Source organism: Bubalus kerabau, chromosome 3 (assembly GCF_029407905.1).
Source record: "Bubalus kerabau isolate K-KA32 ecotype Philippines breed swamp buffalo chromosome 3, PCC_UOA_SB_1v2, whole genome shotgun sequence".
NCBI classification, from domain to species: domain Eukaryota; kingdom Metazoa; phylum Chordata; class Mammalia; order Artiodactyla; family Bovidae; genus Bubalus; species Bubalus kerabau.
Window position 1 is genome coordinate 151,117,331 of NC_073626.1, and position 18,487 is coordinate 151,135,817.

Consider the following 18,487-nt stretch of genomic DNA (forward strand, 5'->3'; position numbering starts at 1 on the left):
ATAACTACTGGAAATAAGCAGGTTAAATGATTCTAGGAACTCCTATATGCTGATATTAGTTCATGATCCCACCATCCAGTGTGGGAAAAACCTTTTGTAGCTTTCACATGACTTATCACATCTAAAATTATAATTTAATTAGTCTACTTTTAGCATGCATCTACATTGGCTAGAATAAAATTCAAAAGGGTAGGCTCTCCACCTATTTTGTGCAATAATTATTCTAAACACCTAGGGAAGTTATTGGGAGAAGGCAATGGCACTCCACTCCAGTACTGTTGCCTGGGAAAATCCCATGGACGGAGGAGCCTGGTAGGCTGCAGTCCATGGGGTCACTAAGAGGCGGACACGACTGAGTGACTTCACTTTCACTTTCCACTTTCATGCATTGGAGAAGGAAATGGCAACCCACTCCAGTGTTCTTGCCTGGAGAATCCCATGGACAGAGAAGCCTGGTAGGCTATAGTCCATGGGGTCGCACAGAGTCGGACACGACTGAAGCGACTTAGCAGCAGCAGCAGGGCAGTTATTTGGCAAAGAATAGTAAGAAATTCAATAAGAATAAACTTTTCTTTCTGAATCATAGTAGTAAAAGGATAAAGTTTAATTCCTCTTTTGAGGAGGGTTTTGTAATCATGGTGATTTAATTCAAATTTGGATAGATGAGGTGTATTTTGCTCTGATGAAAACAGTTTAATAAGAAGACTGAGAAGAATTTTAGAAATTAGATATTAACTAGGGTGGTACTATGGGAAGTATTATTCAATTATTTTAGCTGCTGCTTTATGTTCTTGTCCTCTAGGATAAGGTAATTTGATTGGCTCAACACTAAGATGATAGGGGTCTGAAACAGATTTCTCTATAGAGTAATAATTCACTTTTTGTAATCTGCACATACAAGAATAGTTAATATATCTGTAAAACTAAATAACTTGAAAGAACAACAGAAAGTACAACATACTATTTCCTCATATCTTAATTTTCAGTTTTTTAAAAAAGGATCATAAAACCTGTCTGGCTACTTTTGTATTTGCTGACACTTGTTTCTCTCTTTTTAGTGATGAATAGAATTTTATGTGATAAAGCTAAGTATCTTCTAAAGCCTCTGGTATTTCCAAACTGAACATCTTCATTTTGTAGAAAAAGTAAACCAGAGAGGTTTCTTGAGTTATTTACTGTCATAGAGCTAATTAAGATACTAAATTTCTTTTAATCATAAATTATATCATTATATTGGAGAAGACAATGGGAACCCACTCCAGTACTCTTGCTGGAAAATGCCATGGACGGAGGAGCCTGGTAGGCTGCAGTCCATGGGGTCTCAAAGAGTCAGACATGACTGAGCGATTTCACTTTCACTTTTCACTTTCATGCATTGGAGAAAGCAATGGCAACCCACTCCAGTGTTCTTGCCTGGAGAATCCCAGGGACGGGGGAGCCTGGTGGGCTGCTGTCTATGGGGTTGCACAGAGTCGGACATGACTGAAGTGACTTAGCAGCAGCAACAGCATATCATTATATATAACTCAAATGTTCAAAAATATATTATCATATATTCTATTGTAGTGTTTTAGTATGCAGCTTTGTTTAATTTTAGAATTCAGTATTATTCTTTTCTGTTGTAGCAGGCAATTTTTAAAAAACTTTCCTGTTAAAAATGAAAAAAATCTCTGCTACTTTTTGAGAATGAGGTCAATTATATTTTTTCATTTTCCTTAGAAGAAAATGTATACTTCCTGTTGTTGAGGTTGAATTACATAATTATTTATTTAATAATGACGTACAAGAAGCTTTTAGAGCAAAAAGGAATAAACAATTGAGAAAAATTTTCTCTAGGCTATGATTAGATTTTTCTTATTCACATTTTGTATATAGGATATGTATGACAACAGCACAAAGAAATGAAGAGTGAAATACGAATCAAGATCTCTTTTCGATGTTTACTGGCTTATGTTTTTATTTTGTTTAGGACTTAATATTTTAAGAAGACTTTAAAAAAAAAAAAGTCTGCTATAATTCCCAGTTTTACCATTAATGACTGTTTAGTAAATAAAGACAATGACTAAAATTTTTCAAGTAAAAAAATTCACCAGTCTGGCTTCCTGAGTAATTTTTAATATCTTTTTCTTGGTTTAATGAAATTATTTGACATCAGACATTTAAAATATATTATGCTTTAAGAAGGGCTTCCCTGGTGGCTCAGACGGTAAAGAAACTATCTGTAATGTGGGAGACCTGGGTTTGATTCCTGGTTTGGGAAGATCCCCTGGAGGAGGGCATGGCAACCCACTCCAGTATTCTTGCCTGGAGAATCCCCATGAACAGAGCACCTGGCAGGCTATAGCCATGGGGTCACAAAAAGTCAGACACAACTGAATAACTAAGCACAGCACAGAGAAAAGTTTAGCAATTTTAAAACAGAAAGAATAATCTTATACTTTAAATGTAAGTTTATTTTCTCCTCTGCTATTCTGAGGTAGAATTCTTTTCCAGTAAATACATATTTTATCACAGAATGTATTTAGAATTTGAATAACTTAAAATGCATATGATGCAATTTACTTCTTCCTTTTTTTCTTATTACCATGAAATTGAAAATTTTACTTCATGAAAGGACAGATACTTTTTGTACAGTCTGCATTTCACAACTGCTCTCATAAATCGATCAAACATGAATTGCCTTTAAATTATCTCCTGTTCTTAGCATGAATACTATAAATACCTTAAAACAATGAATTCTCATATTAAATATGCAGACAGCTTGTAAGACCTTGATAGAAGACAATTTGGGGTTCCCTGATAGCTCAGTTGGTAAAGAATCCACCTGCAATGCAGGAGACCCTGGTTCAATCCCTGGGTTGGAAAGATCCCATGGAGAAGGGAAAGGCTACCCACTCCAGTATTCTGGCCTGGAGAATTCCACGGACTTATTGTCAATGTGGTTGCGAAGAGTCAGACACAACTGAGTGACTTCACTAGACTAGTGATGGAAAGAGATGCCTTTGTCTCAACTGATTAATATTCAGGCTAATACTGCTTTGTATGTTTATACCAAGCTCCCTTGAGAACCTTGGTACCTTTCTGTGACCAGTGTTAGGGAAGTGCAGCTGCTTCTTACTGAAACAAACTCAATTACAAAGTTTCATGGTATACAGCCTATGATTTTTAGAGTAAAAATATAATTTGTTAGTTTTAAATATTTTATGCTCAGGAGGCCTTAAAAATACTACAGGAAAGATTACAATTACTAGGAACTTCATTATTTGATACATATCTTTGGGAAAATAAACATTGATCCAAAGTTTCAAATAATAAAATAATCGGTTGGGAGAAAGTTTGTCACATCCTTTTGGGAAAGCCTGCTTATAAGCCTTTAGAGGATAGACCCTTGTGATTCAAGCTTTTCATATTTTCTTGCCAACATACTTAGTATTAAATGCTTTCTTTGACAGTGCTTCAATTCCCCATTTTATATCCTGAATTGTTTCCTAAAAGACTGTTGTTGCTCTTGTTGCTTTTCCCCAAGAGCTTAGAGGAAAAGCTTAAATGCCCTAGTAGCACATTTGGAATATGCAGGATAAGAACAGATTATATCATTGCTAACCTCTGTGCCCAATGTCTCTATACTATTTGTTTTTTTTCTGTTCATACAGTAATAAAATCTTTCCCCATGATTTCCTAACTAGTATAAGTTGATGCCCTCCAGTTTCAGTCTCCTGAAAAGGTATACTTACGAGGAAATCGACTCAGCTTTAAAGTTTGCAGGTTAGAAGGTTGAGGGTAATGGCAAAATTTAAAAAGCAACATGAATAACCAACTAATCCTCCAAGATCTAAAAAGCAAACCAATAAATCGCTGTTAAGATTCAAATGAAACAATTTCATCTTCAGACAACCATTTAGAAACCTTCAAAACAGAGCCCCAAACTGCAATCAGCTTCTAGACCAGGTTGTGAATTTGTCAAAGCCCAGTTTCAGTGCATTCTCATTGCCAGTGCTTCACAGCCCCCTTTCCCCAGCCCACTGTTCACAGACTAATCCCCAGTTGTCCAGAACTTTCCATGTGATATCCACCTCATTCTTTTTCTTTTTGGCCCAGTGCCATGAGCTAATGTTTCCAGAATTTATCACATCAGGATTTATCAGGCCCGTGTTTTGTTCTCTCAGGATCTTTTCATGATAAATTAGCAAGTCGTACTGGGAAATTCATCTACATTGAGCTGTAAAGGGAAAGCAATTTCATTATGTCCTGTGGCTAGGAGATCAAATATTTGTAGTTATACCTGTGGCGGATTCATTTTGATATTTGGCAAAACTAATACAATTATGTAAAGTTTAAAAATAAAATAAAATAAAATAAAGGGGTATTATGAGATTCACAATACCTTAAACCAGTAGTCTTCAAATATTCGTCTTTTAAAAATTATCATCATCTAGTGATCAAACCGTGTTTTCAAATAAAATTTTCTATAAAATAGGTACAAGTGAAAACACACCCATTCAAGTAGGGGATAGGAGAGGGATCCTCCATTTTCCCCTCCTCCCTGCTCTCTGAGTGGCCTCAGAGCATCTCTGAGGAATTTCTGCAGGTCCACAAACACAGCCTGCAAATGATCCCATTAATGCAGGGGGATAACCGCTTGTAAGAATGTCAGGCACATGTCTAGCACTTTGAAATCAGTGGTTTTTAACAGGGCTGATTCTGCTCGCCATGGGGACTTTGGGAAATATCTGAACACACAGTTGTCATAACTGGGAGAGGAAGGAAGCAGGTGCTACTGGCATCTAGTGGGCAGCGGACAGGATGTTGTTAAACATCCTACAATGTTCCAGCCTAAAATGTCACCACAGTACTGAGATTGAGAATGCCTGCTCATAGACAGTAGGGCACCAGAAGCTGCTGGGAGTTGGGGGAGGAAACGGGGACTATGGGGGAAGAGGGAAGACTCCAGTCCCTGGAATCAGAGACTTAACTAGATAGCAACTTGGGCTTGCTCAGGGTTGGGGAAGGTAGAGAAGGCAGAAACTGCAAAATTGTGGGATTTAAAACTTGGTTATATTTTCAGGGTAACTTGCATTTGACAGCAGCTAGATCCAAACAAAAAGGCTTAGCACTTAGCTAGCAAAAATATTAAATAGAAATTTACTATGTGACTAATAACCACCATGAGTTGCCTCATGAACTCCAAAGTTGAGGGCTTCCTGCCTGCGGTGCAGGAGGATCTGGCTGCTTCTGGAGGTGACCCTGGTCCACTCAGTCTCCAGGGAGCAGAGCTGAGCCAGGTGCATGAACAGGGCTTCCTGGGGTCCAGCACCCACCACCTTTCTTCCTCCGGTGTAATGTCTACTGCATCCGCTCCTGAGCTGTGAGGATGGGAGAAGCTTCTCTCAGGGGAAAATCCCATCCTCCTTCAACCGTCCTGTGGAGAAACCAGGTGCCTCTGTGTCCCACATCCTCACACTAAGGAAAAGCTCTCTCATCTAGACGCCTCCTGCTGGGGCCCATCCTGACCTCTGACCCGGTCACTACCCCGTGTCGTTCCTCAAAAAGAGATCACTTAGAATACTTAAAAGATAAATAAAATATTTCATTACAAGTGTTAGCGCGGTTAAGCGCTTTCGCTCGCTTCCCATCTCCTGAATAGGCTTCATTTAAAGGCCCCAGAGGCACCAAGTGACAGTTTTACGCGGGTCATCAGTTCGAAAGCTCTGGAGAGTCTAAGAGAAAACATACAGCAAGTCCCCCACCCCACCCCCGCCGTCATTATATAGAAAAGAGACAGAAAGGAAATCCTCCTCACCCGGGGGCCCCTTTTGTGTTGTTCTGCCAACGCAGCAGCCCTCCCGCTATATAGAGCGCGCGCCGGCCCCACCGCTCTGAACTCCATCCCCGCGTCCAGCAGCCATGGGGAAGGTGAGCCCCGCGCCGGCGGGAGGGGCCCGCAGCCCGGCTGGAGGCCAGGCCTCTGAGCCTCTCCTTCCCTTCCTTGCAGATCACCTTCTACGAGGACCGGGGCTTCCAGGGCCGCCACTATGAGTGCAGCAGTGACCACTCCAACCTGCAGCCTTACTTCAGCCGCTGCAACTCCATCCGCGTGGACAGCGGCTGCTGGATGCTCTACGAGCAGCCCAACTTCCAGGGCCCCCAGTACTTCCTGCGGCGCGGCGACTACCCCGACTACCAGCAGTGGATGGGCCTCAACGACTCCATCCGCTCCTGCCGCCTCATCCCCCACGTGAGTCCGGTGCCCCTGGGCCTGCCGTGGCCTCGGGTCAGCCGTGGTCAGGCTCTAGGACGGTGGCCTTCCTTTGCTGGTCCTAACCGGATGTTCTTTTCCTTTTTAATATCTCTTAATTGAGAATGCAATGCTCTTAACTGAGATTGCATTTTTCTTTGCTAATATACACTCACCTCCACTGGTGAAAAGTGGCATGGTATCTGTTCAGAGTGTCAGAACACTCTGCCACAGGTGATGAACTCCTCACACTCAGGTGGTACTTAGGCTAGTCCCTGGGTTATTTCTCTCTTTCCTCACCTGTAAAATGGGGCTACTAGGGCAGCTAATTCATAGAGCTGTGATGAGGTGGGAAGGAGATTGCCTGTCACCTGGCAAGCCACCCTTCCCCCTACAGATATTGACTACTTTGAACATCCAGGGTCTCTCAAGTCCTGCTTTTTGATTCAGCAAAACAACTAACCAGCAATGTGATTCCAGTAGCCCCTGCAAAGCCATTGCTATCCAAATAAAGCCCAAACAGCCTGGAATCCCACAGTTAGGGATGCTGTAATGTGACTGTGACCAAGTCCTGTGGAAAATGTACTGCTTTGAGTAAGTTTGAAAGCCCCTCAGAGGGTTTAATGCCTTGATAGGACCCAGACTGGCATTAGGAGCCTGGAAATCTCAGCTTCCACCTTCCAGTCCTGACTCTTCTGATTACAGCCTGAAAGCTCTAGTCATTAGTTTCTCATAAAAGAAGACAACATGGTGTATTAGGCAGTTGTGAAGATCAGATTAGACAACGGACATGTGAACCCTTTGCAAACCATGGAAGATGCCTTATTAGCAGTTTTTATGCCTCAGAATGAATTGTTTATGAGAACCTTTGCTAAGGAGGGTTTAATGGTGGAAGAAGGAAAACTGAATATGTACATGCCAGGACGAAACAAGCAGATAAAAGCACAAGTGCTTAGAAGAGACAGACAGGATTTACCCAGGACTAACAGCCTCCCTTCCATTTTCCTACAGGTCTATAATCTATCCATCTAGGCAGGCCTCCTTCATGATTTTGAGCTTCTATTTTTATTAATTACCTAAAATATATTTTGACAGATCACATGTTAGAGCTGAGAAATGAAACTTAACCGTTAACAATGGCTCTTGCTTTTCAGGACTTCAGAATAGTAGGACTCAAAGCAGAAAGGCAGGAATTAGATGTCTGGGCTTAATGGTCATCTTCTGTGCCTTACTTACGCTGGGGAAAGCAATTCTGCTTCGTCTCTCCCCAGCCTCTTCTAATGCTACTGAGATCCAAAATAGTGCCTTTTGCAAGAGATATATTTGCTTTTTTATTTTAACATCTAATTATTTTATATCCTCAAAGGGGACTCCAGACCACCAGCAATCTATCAAGGAAAGAACAAAAAATTATATATAAAAATTGTTTCTTAAGAGTGGTACTAAGTAGGTACTAAATATGGTTCATGTAGGTTGTGGCCCTGGAAAACGCTAGGGAGAACCACGCATATCTTGATCTATGCGAATAGCACGCCCTTCAGTTCTGCAGTTTGCAGTCTACCCAGTTGAACACGGTGGCTCTGGTGTTGCCTGTCTTTTAAACTTGTCATCTCTGATGTAAAAAAGATTTTGTAAATGCCCATTCCCCCAGGGGTGTAAGTGATCAGTGGCTAAGGACTAGGTTCTCTGACTTCTCCCGTGTGCCGATTGCTGAACCCACAGACTGGTTCCCACCGGCTGAGGATCTATGAGCGAGAGGACTACCGAGGCCAGATGGTGGAGATCACAGAGGACTGCTCCTCACTCCACGACCGCTTCCACTTCAGTGAGATCCACTCCTTCAATGTGCTGGAGGGCTGGTGGGTCCTCTACGAGATGACCAACTACCGGGGGCGGCAGTACCTGCTGCGGCCGGGGGATTACAGGCGCTACCACGACTGGGGGGCTACAAATGCCAGAGTGGGCTCCTTGAGGAGGGCCGTGGATTTCTATTGAAATATTTTTACTCTACCCTTTTCTCCACATGAAAGTTAATAAAATATTTCCTGTGTGCTTGATGCAATAATGTGTTTCTCTCTTCCTTTCAAGCTCCTTGAAAGGGCTCAACAAAAATAAAGCTGGGAATAATGCAGATTTTCTTACAAGTATCAGCGAGAAAGGTGATGTGGAGTTGCAGTAAAGAGGACAGGCTCAGGACAGAATGCCTGGTGCCACAACCACTAAAGAGCTTTAGTTGATCAACAAGTTGCTTAACATTTCTGTGCGTCAGTTTCCTAATTTGCAAAACTTGGTGTAATGATACTCTTCATTTCTTAAGTTTGTGGGGGTGGATTAAATAAGTTCTTATTTTAAAATCCTTGACACATTTCAGCTTTGCATATAGTAGTTTTTAGGAAACTGTTCTGCAAGCTTGCTGGTGAAACATCTGGTCATCTTCTTAGTACTCTTTCCTTAGTAGAACTCCCTTTTGGAGACCGCATTAAGTAAGATGGCTAAGTGCAACTGTATCAGAGGGAGACAGAGTTAGATAGAGATAGATGTGTCTAACACATCTTTGGTATAAATATATGTGATTACCAGAATAGTTTTATTAATATATGTGTATCCAGAGCACAAGGATAAGAACTAAGTGCTACCTAATGAACAGCCCAACAGTCTCTTCCAAACCTTTTTCTACTTAGGTGGGAGACAAAACATTCAGATATTGTGTACTGATAAAAATAAGCACAGAGGGACAGAAGTAAAGGCACAAGGTACATGATCAGGAAAATAACTTGCAACCATGCAAAGTTCTTGAATCTACTATTGGCTAGGCTGAGATTGTCCCCATACTTGGATCAATTTTCATTACCTCTTGCTCATGAATCAACATTTGATAATCATCATAGCACTAAGGAAGAAACAGGGGGACTAATCATTTAATTGAATTCAAAATTTCTTTGCAGGAAGATAAAGTTTATCAAATGTAATCTAAGTAGGTATTCTATTATCTACTGAATTTTCTTCAGTTGAAATTACTAGACTTCTTCATTTCAGATGTTGACACATAATTGAGAAAAAAAAAACAACAACAAATTACTTCCCAGCTTAGGGGTTTGACTTAATTTTGAAAATGGCAACCTCTTATTGAAATAAGTTCTTGGTGAGTTGAGTGGGCATGATTACCAAAGAACTACTGCAAATCATTTTTTACTTGAAAATATCTAGCAGTTAAGAAATAAGTTGTTCCCCAAATCCTAAATATAGTAGTCAAATTATGCAACAGTTTACTTTCCTAACACACATGCACATTACAAGATATTTGAAGAAGCTCTAAGGACATTCAGACCTGTGCCAATATAGTAGTCACTATCATGTGCCTCTATTTGGCTAGACTTCATTTGGCTAAGTCCAGATTTCAAAGACTTAGTAGGGACGTTAGAATGCAAAATATCCGAATATTTCTCCAATTCATTTAATGTTGAAATGATAATATTTTGGATATATTAGATTTAATAAAATCTGCTATTAAAGTTGATTTTACTTGTTTGATGTAACTGTTTCAGAAAAGTTACATTTATGCCTCTTACTATCATTCTGTTGATCAGACTTTCAGGCTAAAAAGATGAGTTGTAATTTGTTTTCAGATACAACTCAACCTGAAACTTGAGTTATATGAAAACCTCACAGTTAGGAGATGGCAGAGAACATGGTTAAGCTTTACATAGTCATTGAATATCCACTGCCTTATGAGGAGATACTCAATGACATTATAATATCCACCTATCACTGATGCAGGGAGTGGGGGAGTGGGCCCTCATCTTGTCTTATCATAGGTTTGTTCCATTAACAACATTGAATTGAAGTTTCAGCAACAAATGAGAATGATCCTACCTTCTACAGATAAAAGTCCCCTCTTTCCTAAGCTAATTTTCCTTCCTTTCCCTCTCCCTGTCCAGGATGGCCCTTCAATTATAGCATTTTCATTCTGGAAGCTGCCATGTTTGCCTCCCTAAAGTTTTTCAAACACTGTTGACAATGTTATAGATTTTATAAAGAGCTTAAAAAATAACTGGCTAAAAATAATCATCTCTGACTCTTTAACTACTCTGGCCAAATCAATACATTAACCATTGTGGAGCAAGATCGCATGCTACTATTTAGGAGAACAACCAGTTTTTTAAGAGTTATAATGATGAGAAAAAGACAGCCAACTCCTAAAGAGATTTTTAAAAATGGTAAGTACATGGAAAGTGAGAAAGAATAGTTGAACATTCTAGAAGCTACATCATCCAGTACTGGAATATCAAGAGGAATTAGAGCTGAATAGAGGTGGTACAAGGCTGTGGTCCATGTGATTGGTTTGATTAGTTTTCTGTGACTGTGGTTTTCATTCTGTCTGCCATCTGATGGAGAAGGATAAGAGCTTATGGAAGCTTCCTGATGGGAGAGACTGACTGTGGGGAAAACTGGGTCTTGTTCTGATGGACGGGGCCATGCTCAATAAACCTTTAACCCAATTTTCTGTTGGTGGGCGGGACTGTGTTCCCTCCCTGTTGTTTGACCTGAGACCTGGGCTGAAGTATGCCTCCCCTGATTCAGTGGCATTCTTTGGAAGATACCATGGTTGCATTCATAATACCTATGGTCTTTGTGTGCATGATCTCCAAGTGGGCACCTCCTCTGACCATTAGAATAATTATCTGAATAATAATATTTGGAACCAGAGTCTCCATTTTAGGAAATAAAGTTAACTTTTGTTAAAAATGACTGAAAAGAGCCATATTCCCTAGGGACATCTGCTAGCCTCCTGGCAAGGTAAGAAAGTGCAGATAATCTGTTGCTTTCTCTTCTCATTATTTCATGAGGTGTTCTTTGAATTGGAGTTCTAAGGAAACTTTGGTTTCTTGAAACTATTCCATCTCCAGAAGCTGAAAAGGCATTAGCGCTTGAATTTGGAAGACAGTATCAGTTCGTCTTGGAATTGTTGGGCCATGCTGGATAAATGAAGGCATAAGATTCCACAGCAGAGGTGATGTCTCCTTCTTCACGTACTTCCCCTGTACTTTGGCTGGTTTGGACACTTTGTTTTTGGTTTTCTTTCTTTCCCCAAAGAAAACCAAAAACAACCTTGACCATGAGGTCCCAGACTCTCATAGAGTTGGATACAACTGAGTGACTGAACTGAACTGAACTGAAGAGGTGGTACAATTCTGTTTTTTAAAAGGTTATATATTGTGCATAGAATTCAGATTGCAAATGTTCAGGAAGAGGACACCAGTTCTCATTCATACACAGGAGTTTTGTGGGTTTTTTTGTTTTTTTTTTCCATCTATTTGTTTACTCTACTTTTTCAATCATTGGAAAACATCAGATAAGATGGAATTTAATTTATTAATTCCTGAAATTTAAAGGATGTATATATGGTCCTGGAGGAAGGGTAATAAAACAAGAGGGATCCTAGGTGTTTCCCTCCTTATTAATGGTCCTGATGAGAGGGTAACAGGCAGGAAGGCTAGAGGTCTTCAAATGGAGGAAATAGGCTGCAAGTGTCAGACATTTTTTATCTCTCTCATAAGCAGCAGGAGGAAACAAACTACAAGTGTCAGATTTTTTTCCCCTTCTCTATACAAATTTAAAAGGAGGTTTCTCTTAAAATTCTGTGTTGCTATGATGACATCTGGTACCACCTGCACTTAACTTTTCTCAAATCTTGAACTAACCAATGCATTTTTCTTATGGAAATGTTTTTCTTAAGCTATGTTATTGAACTATGTATTTACCCCAGACTCTTTCTTCAAGTCCTTCACCTAAGACTCAGAACCTATGTTTTACTCATGCAAATATTCTCTTAAGCTACATTTCCTTTCTCTAATTAGCAGCCTACTAGTAGCTTATACAACTTCCTGCTAAAGACTAGCAGGGGAGCACTCTTTTCTGCCCCTTTCTGATATCTGTCAGAAGCTTTCTCTAACTCTTTTATACTTTAATAAAACTTTATTACACAAACGCTCTGAGTGATCAAGCCTCATCACTGGTCCTGAATTGAATTCCTTTCCTCTGGAGGCCAAGAATCCTGGCATCTTTCATGGCTCAGCAACAATCTTTCACTGACACATCCACAGGCTTTTTCTAGGTACAAAGAATAAATTCTTCCTCCAAATATGTATGTGCTTAGATATGGGATAACAATTTTGCATTTTACTTATGTTGTTGCTGCCGTTCAGTTGCTAAGTCGTGTCTGACTCTTTGCAATTCCACAGACTGTAGCATGCTAGGTTTCTCTGTCCATTGTCTCCCAGAGTTTGCTCAAACTCATGTCCATTGAGTTGGTGATGCTATCTAACCATCTCATCCTCTTCCACAACCTTTTTCCTTTGCTTTTAATCTTTCCCAGCATCAGGGTTTTTTCCAGTGAGTCAGCTCTTCCCAACAGGTGGCCGAAGTATTGGAGGATCAGCTTCAGCATCAATCCTTTCAATGAATGTTCAGGGTTGATTTCCTTTAGGATGGATTGGTTGGATACCCTTGTTGTCCAAGGGACTCTCAAGAGTCTTCTCTAGGACCACAATTCAAAAGCATCAATTCTTTGGCACATAGCCTTCCTTATGGTTCAACACTCACATCAGGACATAACTACTAGAAAAACCATAGCTTTGACTATATGGACCTTTGTTGGCAAAGTGATGTCTCTGCTTTTTAATATGCTGTCTAGGACTTCCCCTTGTGGCTCGGATGGTAAAGCGTCTGCCTACAATGCAGAAGATCCAGGTTTGATCCCTGGTTCGGGAAGGTCCTCTGGAGAAGGAAATGGCAATCCGCTCCAGTACTCTTGCCTGGAAAATCCCATGGATGGAGGAGCGTGGTAGGCTACAGTCCATGGGGTCGCAAAGAGTCGGACACGACTGAGAGACTTCACTAGGTTTGTAATGTGTGACTTCCCTGGTGGTCAGATGGTAAAGCATTTGCCTACAATGCGGGAGACCCAGGTTCGATCCTTGGGTTGGGAAGATCCTCTGGAGAAGGAAATGGCAACCCACTCCAGTACTCTTGCCTGGAAAAATGGAGGAGCGTGGATAGAGGAGCATGGTAGGCTACAGTCCATGGGGTTGCAAAGAGTCGGACACAACTGAGCAACTGAACTGAACTGAACTGGAACTGGCCTGGTGCCTCTGGGTGTGTCATTTAGCTTGCAGATTGAGAATCAAGGTTTAGTTGAATTTGACTAGTCATCTTGGGCCCATTTGATTTTAATCCGTTTATGTTATGCCCTTGGGCTATGTCATTCTTTCAAAAGTTGTGCCCTTCCCCCTTCCTTCCTGTTGCTCTTTTCCTGAGCTCCGTCTGAGCCCACAATGTTGCCTCTACAATCTTCTAGGGGACAACCAGAAAATAGCTGGTTCTTGGGAGGGAAATACTGTATAATATCCAATCCCCCTAGATATTCAGGCCTTCATCTTCCGTGATTCCTGCAACTTGTGCAACAATAGCATTTCTCAGTGAACCCACTAGGACAGGTGACAGGCACACAATGCCCGCTAGAAGTCCATCTATTGGTGGCATCCTTTCAAGGGCAATTGGGCTTCCAGGGATAATGTTTGCCACTTTGGGACTTAGCCCTGCAGGCCATTTGGGCCCAAACCCTTGCTACCCTTCTCCTAAAGTTACAAACATACCCCTGGATCAAGTCTCCCCTCTACTTTTATGGAACATCTGGTCTGTTGCCTCTTCTCAATTTGTTCTTAAGGACCCTGCCCCCTTATAGGCAACATTGCTCCCCCTCACTTATTATTAAAATACTCTTAATGCGCCTAACAGGACCAGATAACCTACCCCTTTGTCATTACTTCTGTTATTACCTAGGGCATGACAATAGAGTGGATCTATGACAATGAAATGTTTACCATTGGAGACATCCTAAGCTGCTCTTATGAAAGACTAGGGGAAGAAATCAGTGACTTACATTCCCTCAGAGTAATAAGAGGATAAGGCTTATGTCTATTTCCAGGTTCCCAGTCTCAGGGCATAGACTTGAATTACTTTAAATCATGGTATCTATTCCCATCTGCAGTGGACAAACCAGCAATAAGTTAAGATTACAACCTCTTATTCCTACCCAGTACATTGGGGACACCCAACTCCAGCCTGGGGATCCAGGAAGTCAACCTGCCTTGACCTGCCCAGGGATCTGGTCCTCAGCAGGTTGTCACACCTCAATCTGTTCAGGGATCCACCAGTCCAGGGGTCCCAGGAGGTCAACATGCCTCGACTTGTCCAGGGACCCAATTCTCAGGAGGCCAATCTCCCTCAACTTGCCCAGGGATTCGATCTCCAGGAAGCTGTAATGCTGCAGCCTGCTTGGGGACCTGCACCCTGACCCAGGGACTCCTGGATCTCAGATTGCAAGAGTACTGGCTAGGATAAGCTTCAGAAAGACTCACCCCTAAGGAAGTCCACCCATGGAATTAGAAAGAAGCCCATTAGTTGTGGGACTGCACCCGGTCTCAGCAATAACTCAGGAGTCCAATGGAAAGTCTGAAAGAGGCCCTCCAAAAGTTAACCAATCTGGACTTACACTCTTAGGAGGGACAGGTGATTTTAAAGGACAAATTCCTGCCCCAATGTGCATCAGACATCAGGATAAAGTTACAACAGCTACAGCAGCAGGATCCTGATGCCTCTTTTGACAAGATGGTCCAGACAGCCACCAATATCTTTTACAAAAGAGAACAGAAGATGGAAGCCAAGGCCCAGGAAAAGGAGAAAAGGAAAGAGACAACGCATGCCCAGATGCTGGGTGCCCTCCAGGGAAGCCCTATGGCAAACCCCGAGTCCTTAAAAGACAAGGCACAAGGCAAATGCTTAATCTGTAGACAGGTGGGACATTAGGCCAAAAAGGGTCCAAACTGTGACAAGTCTCCTAAAATGGCTCGCTACCAATGCCATCAATCGGGACATTGGGCAGCACTCTACCCTCAGTACCCAAGAGCCTCAAGGTCAAGCACCAAGCCTTCCCTCAGGGTGGTTCAACAGGACTGAAGCAGCCTGTTCCAGCCAGCCTGCCTGTCACAGATAACCATCACAGGGGTGGAGCCAAGGGTGCAACTGGATATGGCAGGTAGGTCCAAGAATTTCTCGGTTGACACAGGGGCTACCTACTCTGTCCTGACCTCCTACTCCGGAGCCTTCTCCTCCCAAACCTGTACTATTTTGGGTGCTATAGGAAAACAATTACAAAAATATTCACCCAAGCACTTCTTTGTTGCTGGGATGGACAAATATTTTCCCACCAGTTTTTGGTCATCCCTGAGTGTCCTACTCCCTTATTGGGAAGAGATCTTTCCCTACCTTCAAAATCTTACAGCTATTCCACTCCTGATAGAAGACACTTTAAAACTCTCTCAGGGCAAACTATTTACATCAGCCAACAAGTGAAACAACTCCTGAATGGGCGAGGCCACTTATGGAGGTCTGATGAAAGGATCCTCAGATATCAAGTAGTGCTGATGGAAAACCCAGACCTGACTATATCCCCTTGTGAGGTTTTTAACCCAGCTACCCTCCTGCCTACTCCTGAGGGCTCTCTCCCCTTTCACTCTTGCCTAGAAACCTTAGACCACTGGACAAAACCCCAAGAGGGATTGTCAGAAGATCCTCTGACCAATCCTGAGGAAATCTGGTACACTGATGGAAGAAGCTTTGCCTTGGATGGAAAAAGAAGAGCTGGGTATGCAGCAGTATCCAATGTTGAGACCATGGAGGCTAAACCTTTGCCACCAGGTACTTCAGTCCAATTAGCTGAGCTCATAGCCCTGACTTAGCTTTAGAGCTGGGAAAAGGAAAAAGAGTAGCCATTTACACTGACTCCAAGTATGCCTTCCTGTGCTACATGCACATGCTGCTATTTGGAAAGAAAGCGGCCACTTGACCATCTGAGGGTCCCCAATCAAATATGGTGATAAAATCCTAGGCTCTTGGAGGCCGTCCATCTGCCCACTCAAGTTTCAGTCTTCCATTGTAAAAGACACCAAAAAGGGAGCACAGAAGAGGTACAAGGAAATGAAGCAGCCAATCATGCAGCTAAGAGAGCAGCATTACAGAACAGTGACCTAATAGGGGTGGCCACCCTAGTTCCACAGACTAATTTGCCAAAAACTCCTTCATATTGTGAAGGTGAGACTCTTAAAGATAAGAGTGAGGGCTTTTAAGAAGATCATATGGGGTGGTTCCAAAAGGAGGGACTTCTTTTTCTTCCTGGGAACCTCTAATGGAAGTTGGTTAACTCCTTATATGCCATCACTCATTTAGGAGAGAAGGCCCTCCAAAGATTACTAGAAAGGTCCGTCAGAGGAACAGGCCTCAAAACAACTATAAGGCAAGTGGTCTCCTCTTGTCCCACTTGCCAATTAAACAACCCCCATGGAGCTCGAAGTCCCCAGCTGGCCCAGCCCATCCAATGGTGCGGGACCCACCCAGGAGAGGACTGGCAGATGGACTTCACCCACATGCCAGTTTCTCAAGTGTATAAATACCTACTAGTCATGATAGATATAGTCACAGGATGGATTGGAGGCTTTCCCACTCAGACAGAGAAGGCTGAGGAGGTGGTAAAAGAACTGCCCCATGAGATTATTCCAATATTTAGTCTGCCCAGGTCATTACAAAGTGACAATGGGACATTATTTACTTCTAAGGTCACCCAAGGGGTCTCTAAAGCACTGAGCATTACTTATTATCTCCGATGTGCCTGGAGGCCTCATCTTCAGGAAAAGTAGAAAGAGCCAACCAATTCTTAAAATCAGCGATAAAAATAACCCAGGAGATCTCCCTAGGATGGAAGGCGGCTTTACCAATAGCTCTCCTCCACACCCATACTGCCCCTAAGGAACAGGTTGGTCTTAGTCCTTATGAGATGCTATATGGGAAACCTTTTGTTTATGTCAATGACCCCTTCCTAGATCCAGAGGCTCAGACCCTCTGGTCTTATACCATGGCCATTGGGCAATTCCAACAAGACATATCTTGTGGGATGTCAACCAGGACCCAAAAGATTCTAAAGACCCACCACTATATGCTCCAGGGACTCAAGTCCTAATTAAAGTCTGGAAAGATGGGTCTCCAAAGGCTCAACCCCAGCCCACATAGAAGGGCCCCTACCCTGTAATATTTTCTACCTCGACAAGTCAGTCAAGGTACTAGGACACAACTCCTGGATTCACTACTCATGAGTCAAGCCATGGAAAAAAACAGAAGAGGACATTCAATACACCTGTGAGCCCCTGGGAGATCTCAGATACCTATTCAGAACTACAAATGAGTGCCATCCTAATGAACACCCCCAAAATTAAGTTTCTGGGGATAAGGTTTCTCAGGACAGCTCTAAAAAGCCAACACAACTTGGCAGGGGTTATACTCCAAGATAGACAGGAAATAGATCTCCTGATCCCTTAACAAGGAGGGACTTGAGCCATCTTGAATGAGACATGTTGTTTCTGGGTAAATACCTCCAGTTAGGTTAAAAAAAAAGTCTCACAGTCTTCAAGAAAAAAATTCTAGATCCTACAGGACCTCAAAGAACAAGCTTGAGAGTTCTTAGGGTGGCTACAATCTCTCTTTGGGGGATCCTTCTCCTGAAAATGGGGAATTTGGAGTTGACTAATGCCCCTACTAATCCTTGTTATCACCATATTGATGCTGCTTATGATTGCTCCATGGCTTCCCTGGTAGCTCAGACGGTAAAGCGTATGCCTGCAATGCAGGAGACCTGGGTTCAATCCCTGGGTCGGGAAGATCCCCTGGAGAAGGAAATGGCAACCCACTCCAGTATTCTTGCCTGGAGAATTCCATGGACAGAGGGGCCTGGTAGGCTACAGTCCATGGGATCGCAAAGAGTCAGACACGACTGAGCTACTTCACTTCACTTCATGATTGCTCCACGTATTATCAATTGTCTAACCCATTTTGTCTCTACCCAGGTCAACAGGCTACAACATGCAGTGCCAGTTTAACAAGGATATATAAAATTACAGCTGGCCATGGAAACTATCACTCACTTTTAGATGGACATGACTAAAAGGACTCTGAGCCTTGAGATTGGCAAGAGGGGGAGGCCCCATGCCCCTCACTGTCCCAGTTCAACAGGAAGTAGCCAGAGAGACCTTGACGCCCCTATTCCCAAAGAATTGGGCCTTCGAGGGGGGAATGTTATGTAGTTAGAATAGGAAAAAGGAGTCCAAAATGGTGGTGGCTAAAAGACAAAGAAGGGAAAGAAGG

The 18,487-nt window shown here is 42.3% G+C and overlaps 1 protein-coding gene across 1 annotated transcript; it reads left to right on the plus strand.

Moving 5' to 3' along the window:
- Window positions 1–5,798: 5,798 nt before the first annotated feature.
- On the plus strand, window positions 5,799–8,294 carry LOC129647822 (gamma-crystallin F). Its single transcript, XM_055574789.1, has 3 exons — window positions 5,799–5,913; window positions 5,993–6,235; window positions 7,958–8,294. Exons 1-3 carry the CDS (start codon window positions 5,905–5,907, stop codon window positions 8,228–8,230), a joined length of 525 nt encoding a protein of 174 aa, XP_055430764.1. The 5' UTR covers window positions 5,799–5,904; the 3' UTR covers window positions 8,231–8,294.
- The last annotated feature ends 10,193 nt before the right edge of the window (window positions 8,295–18,487 follow it).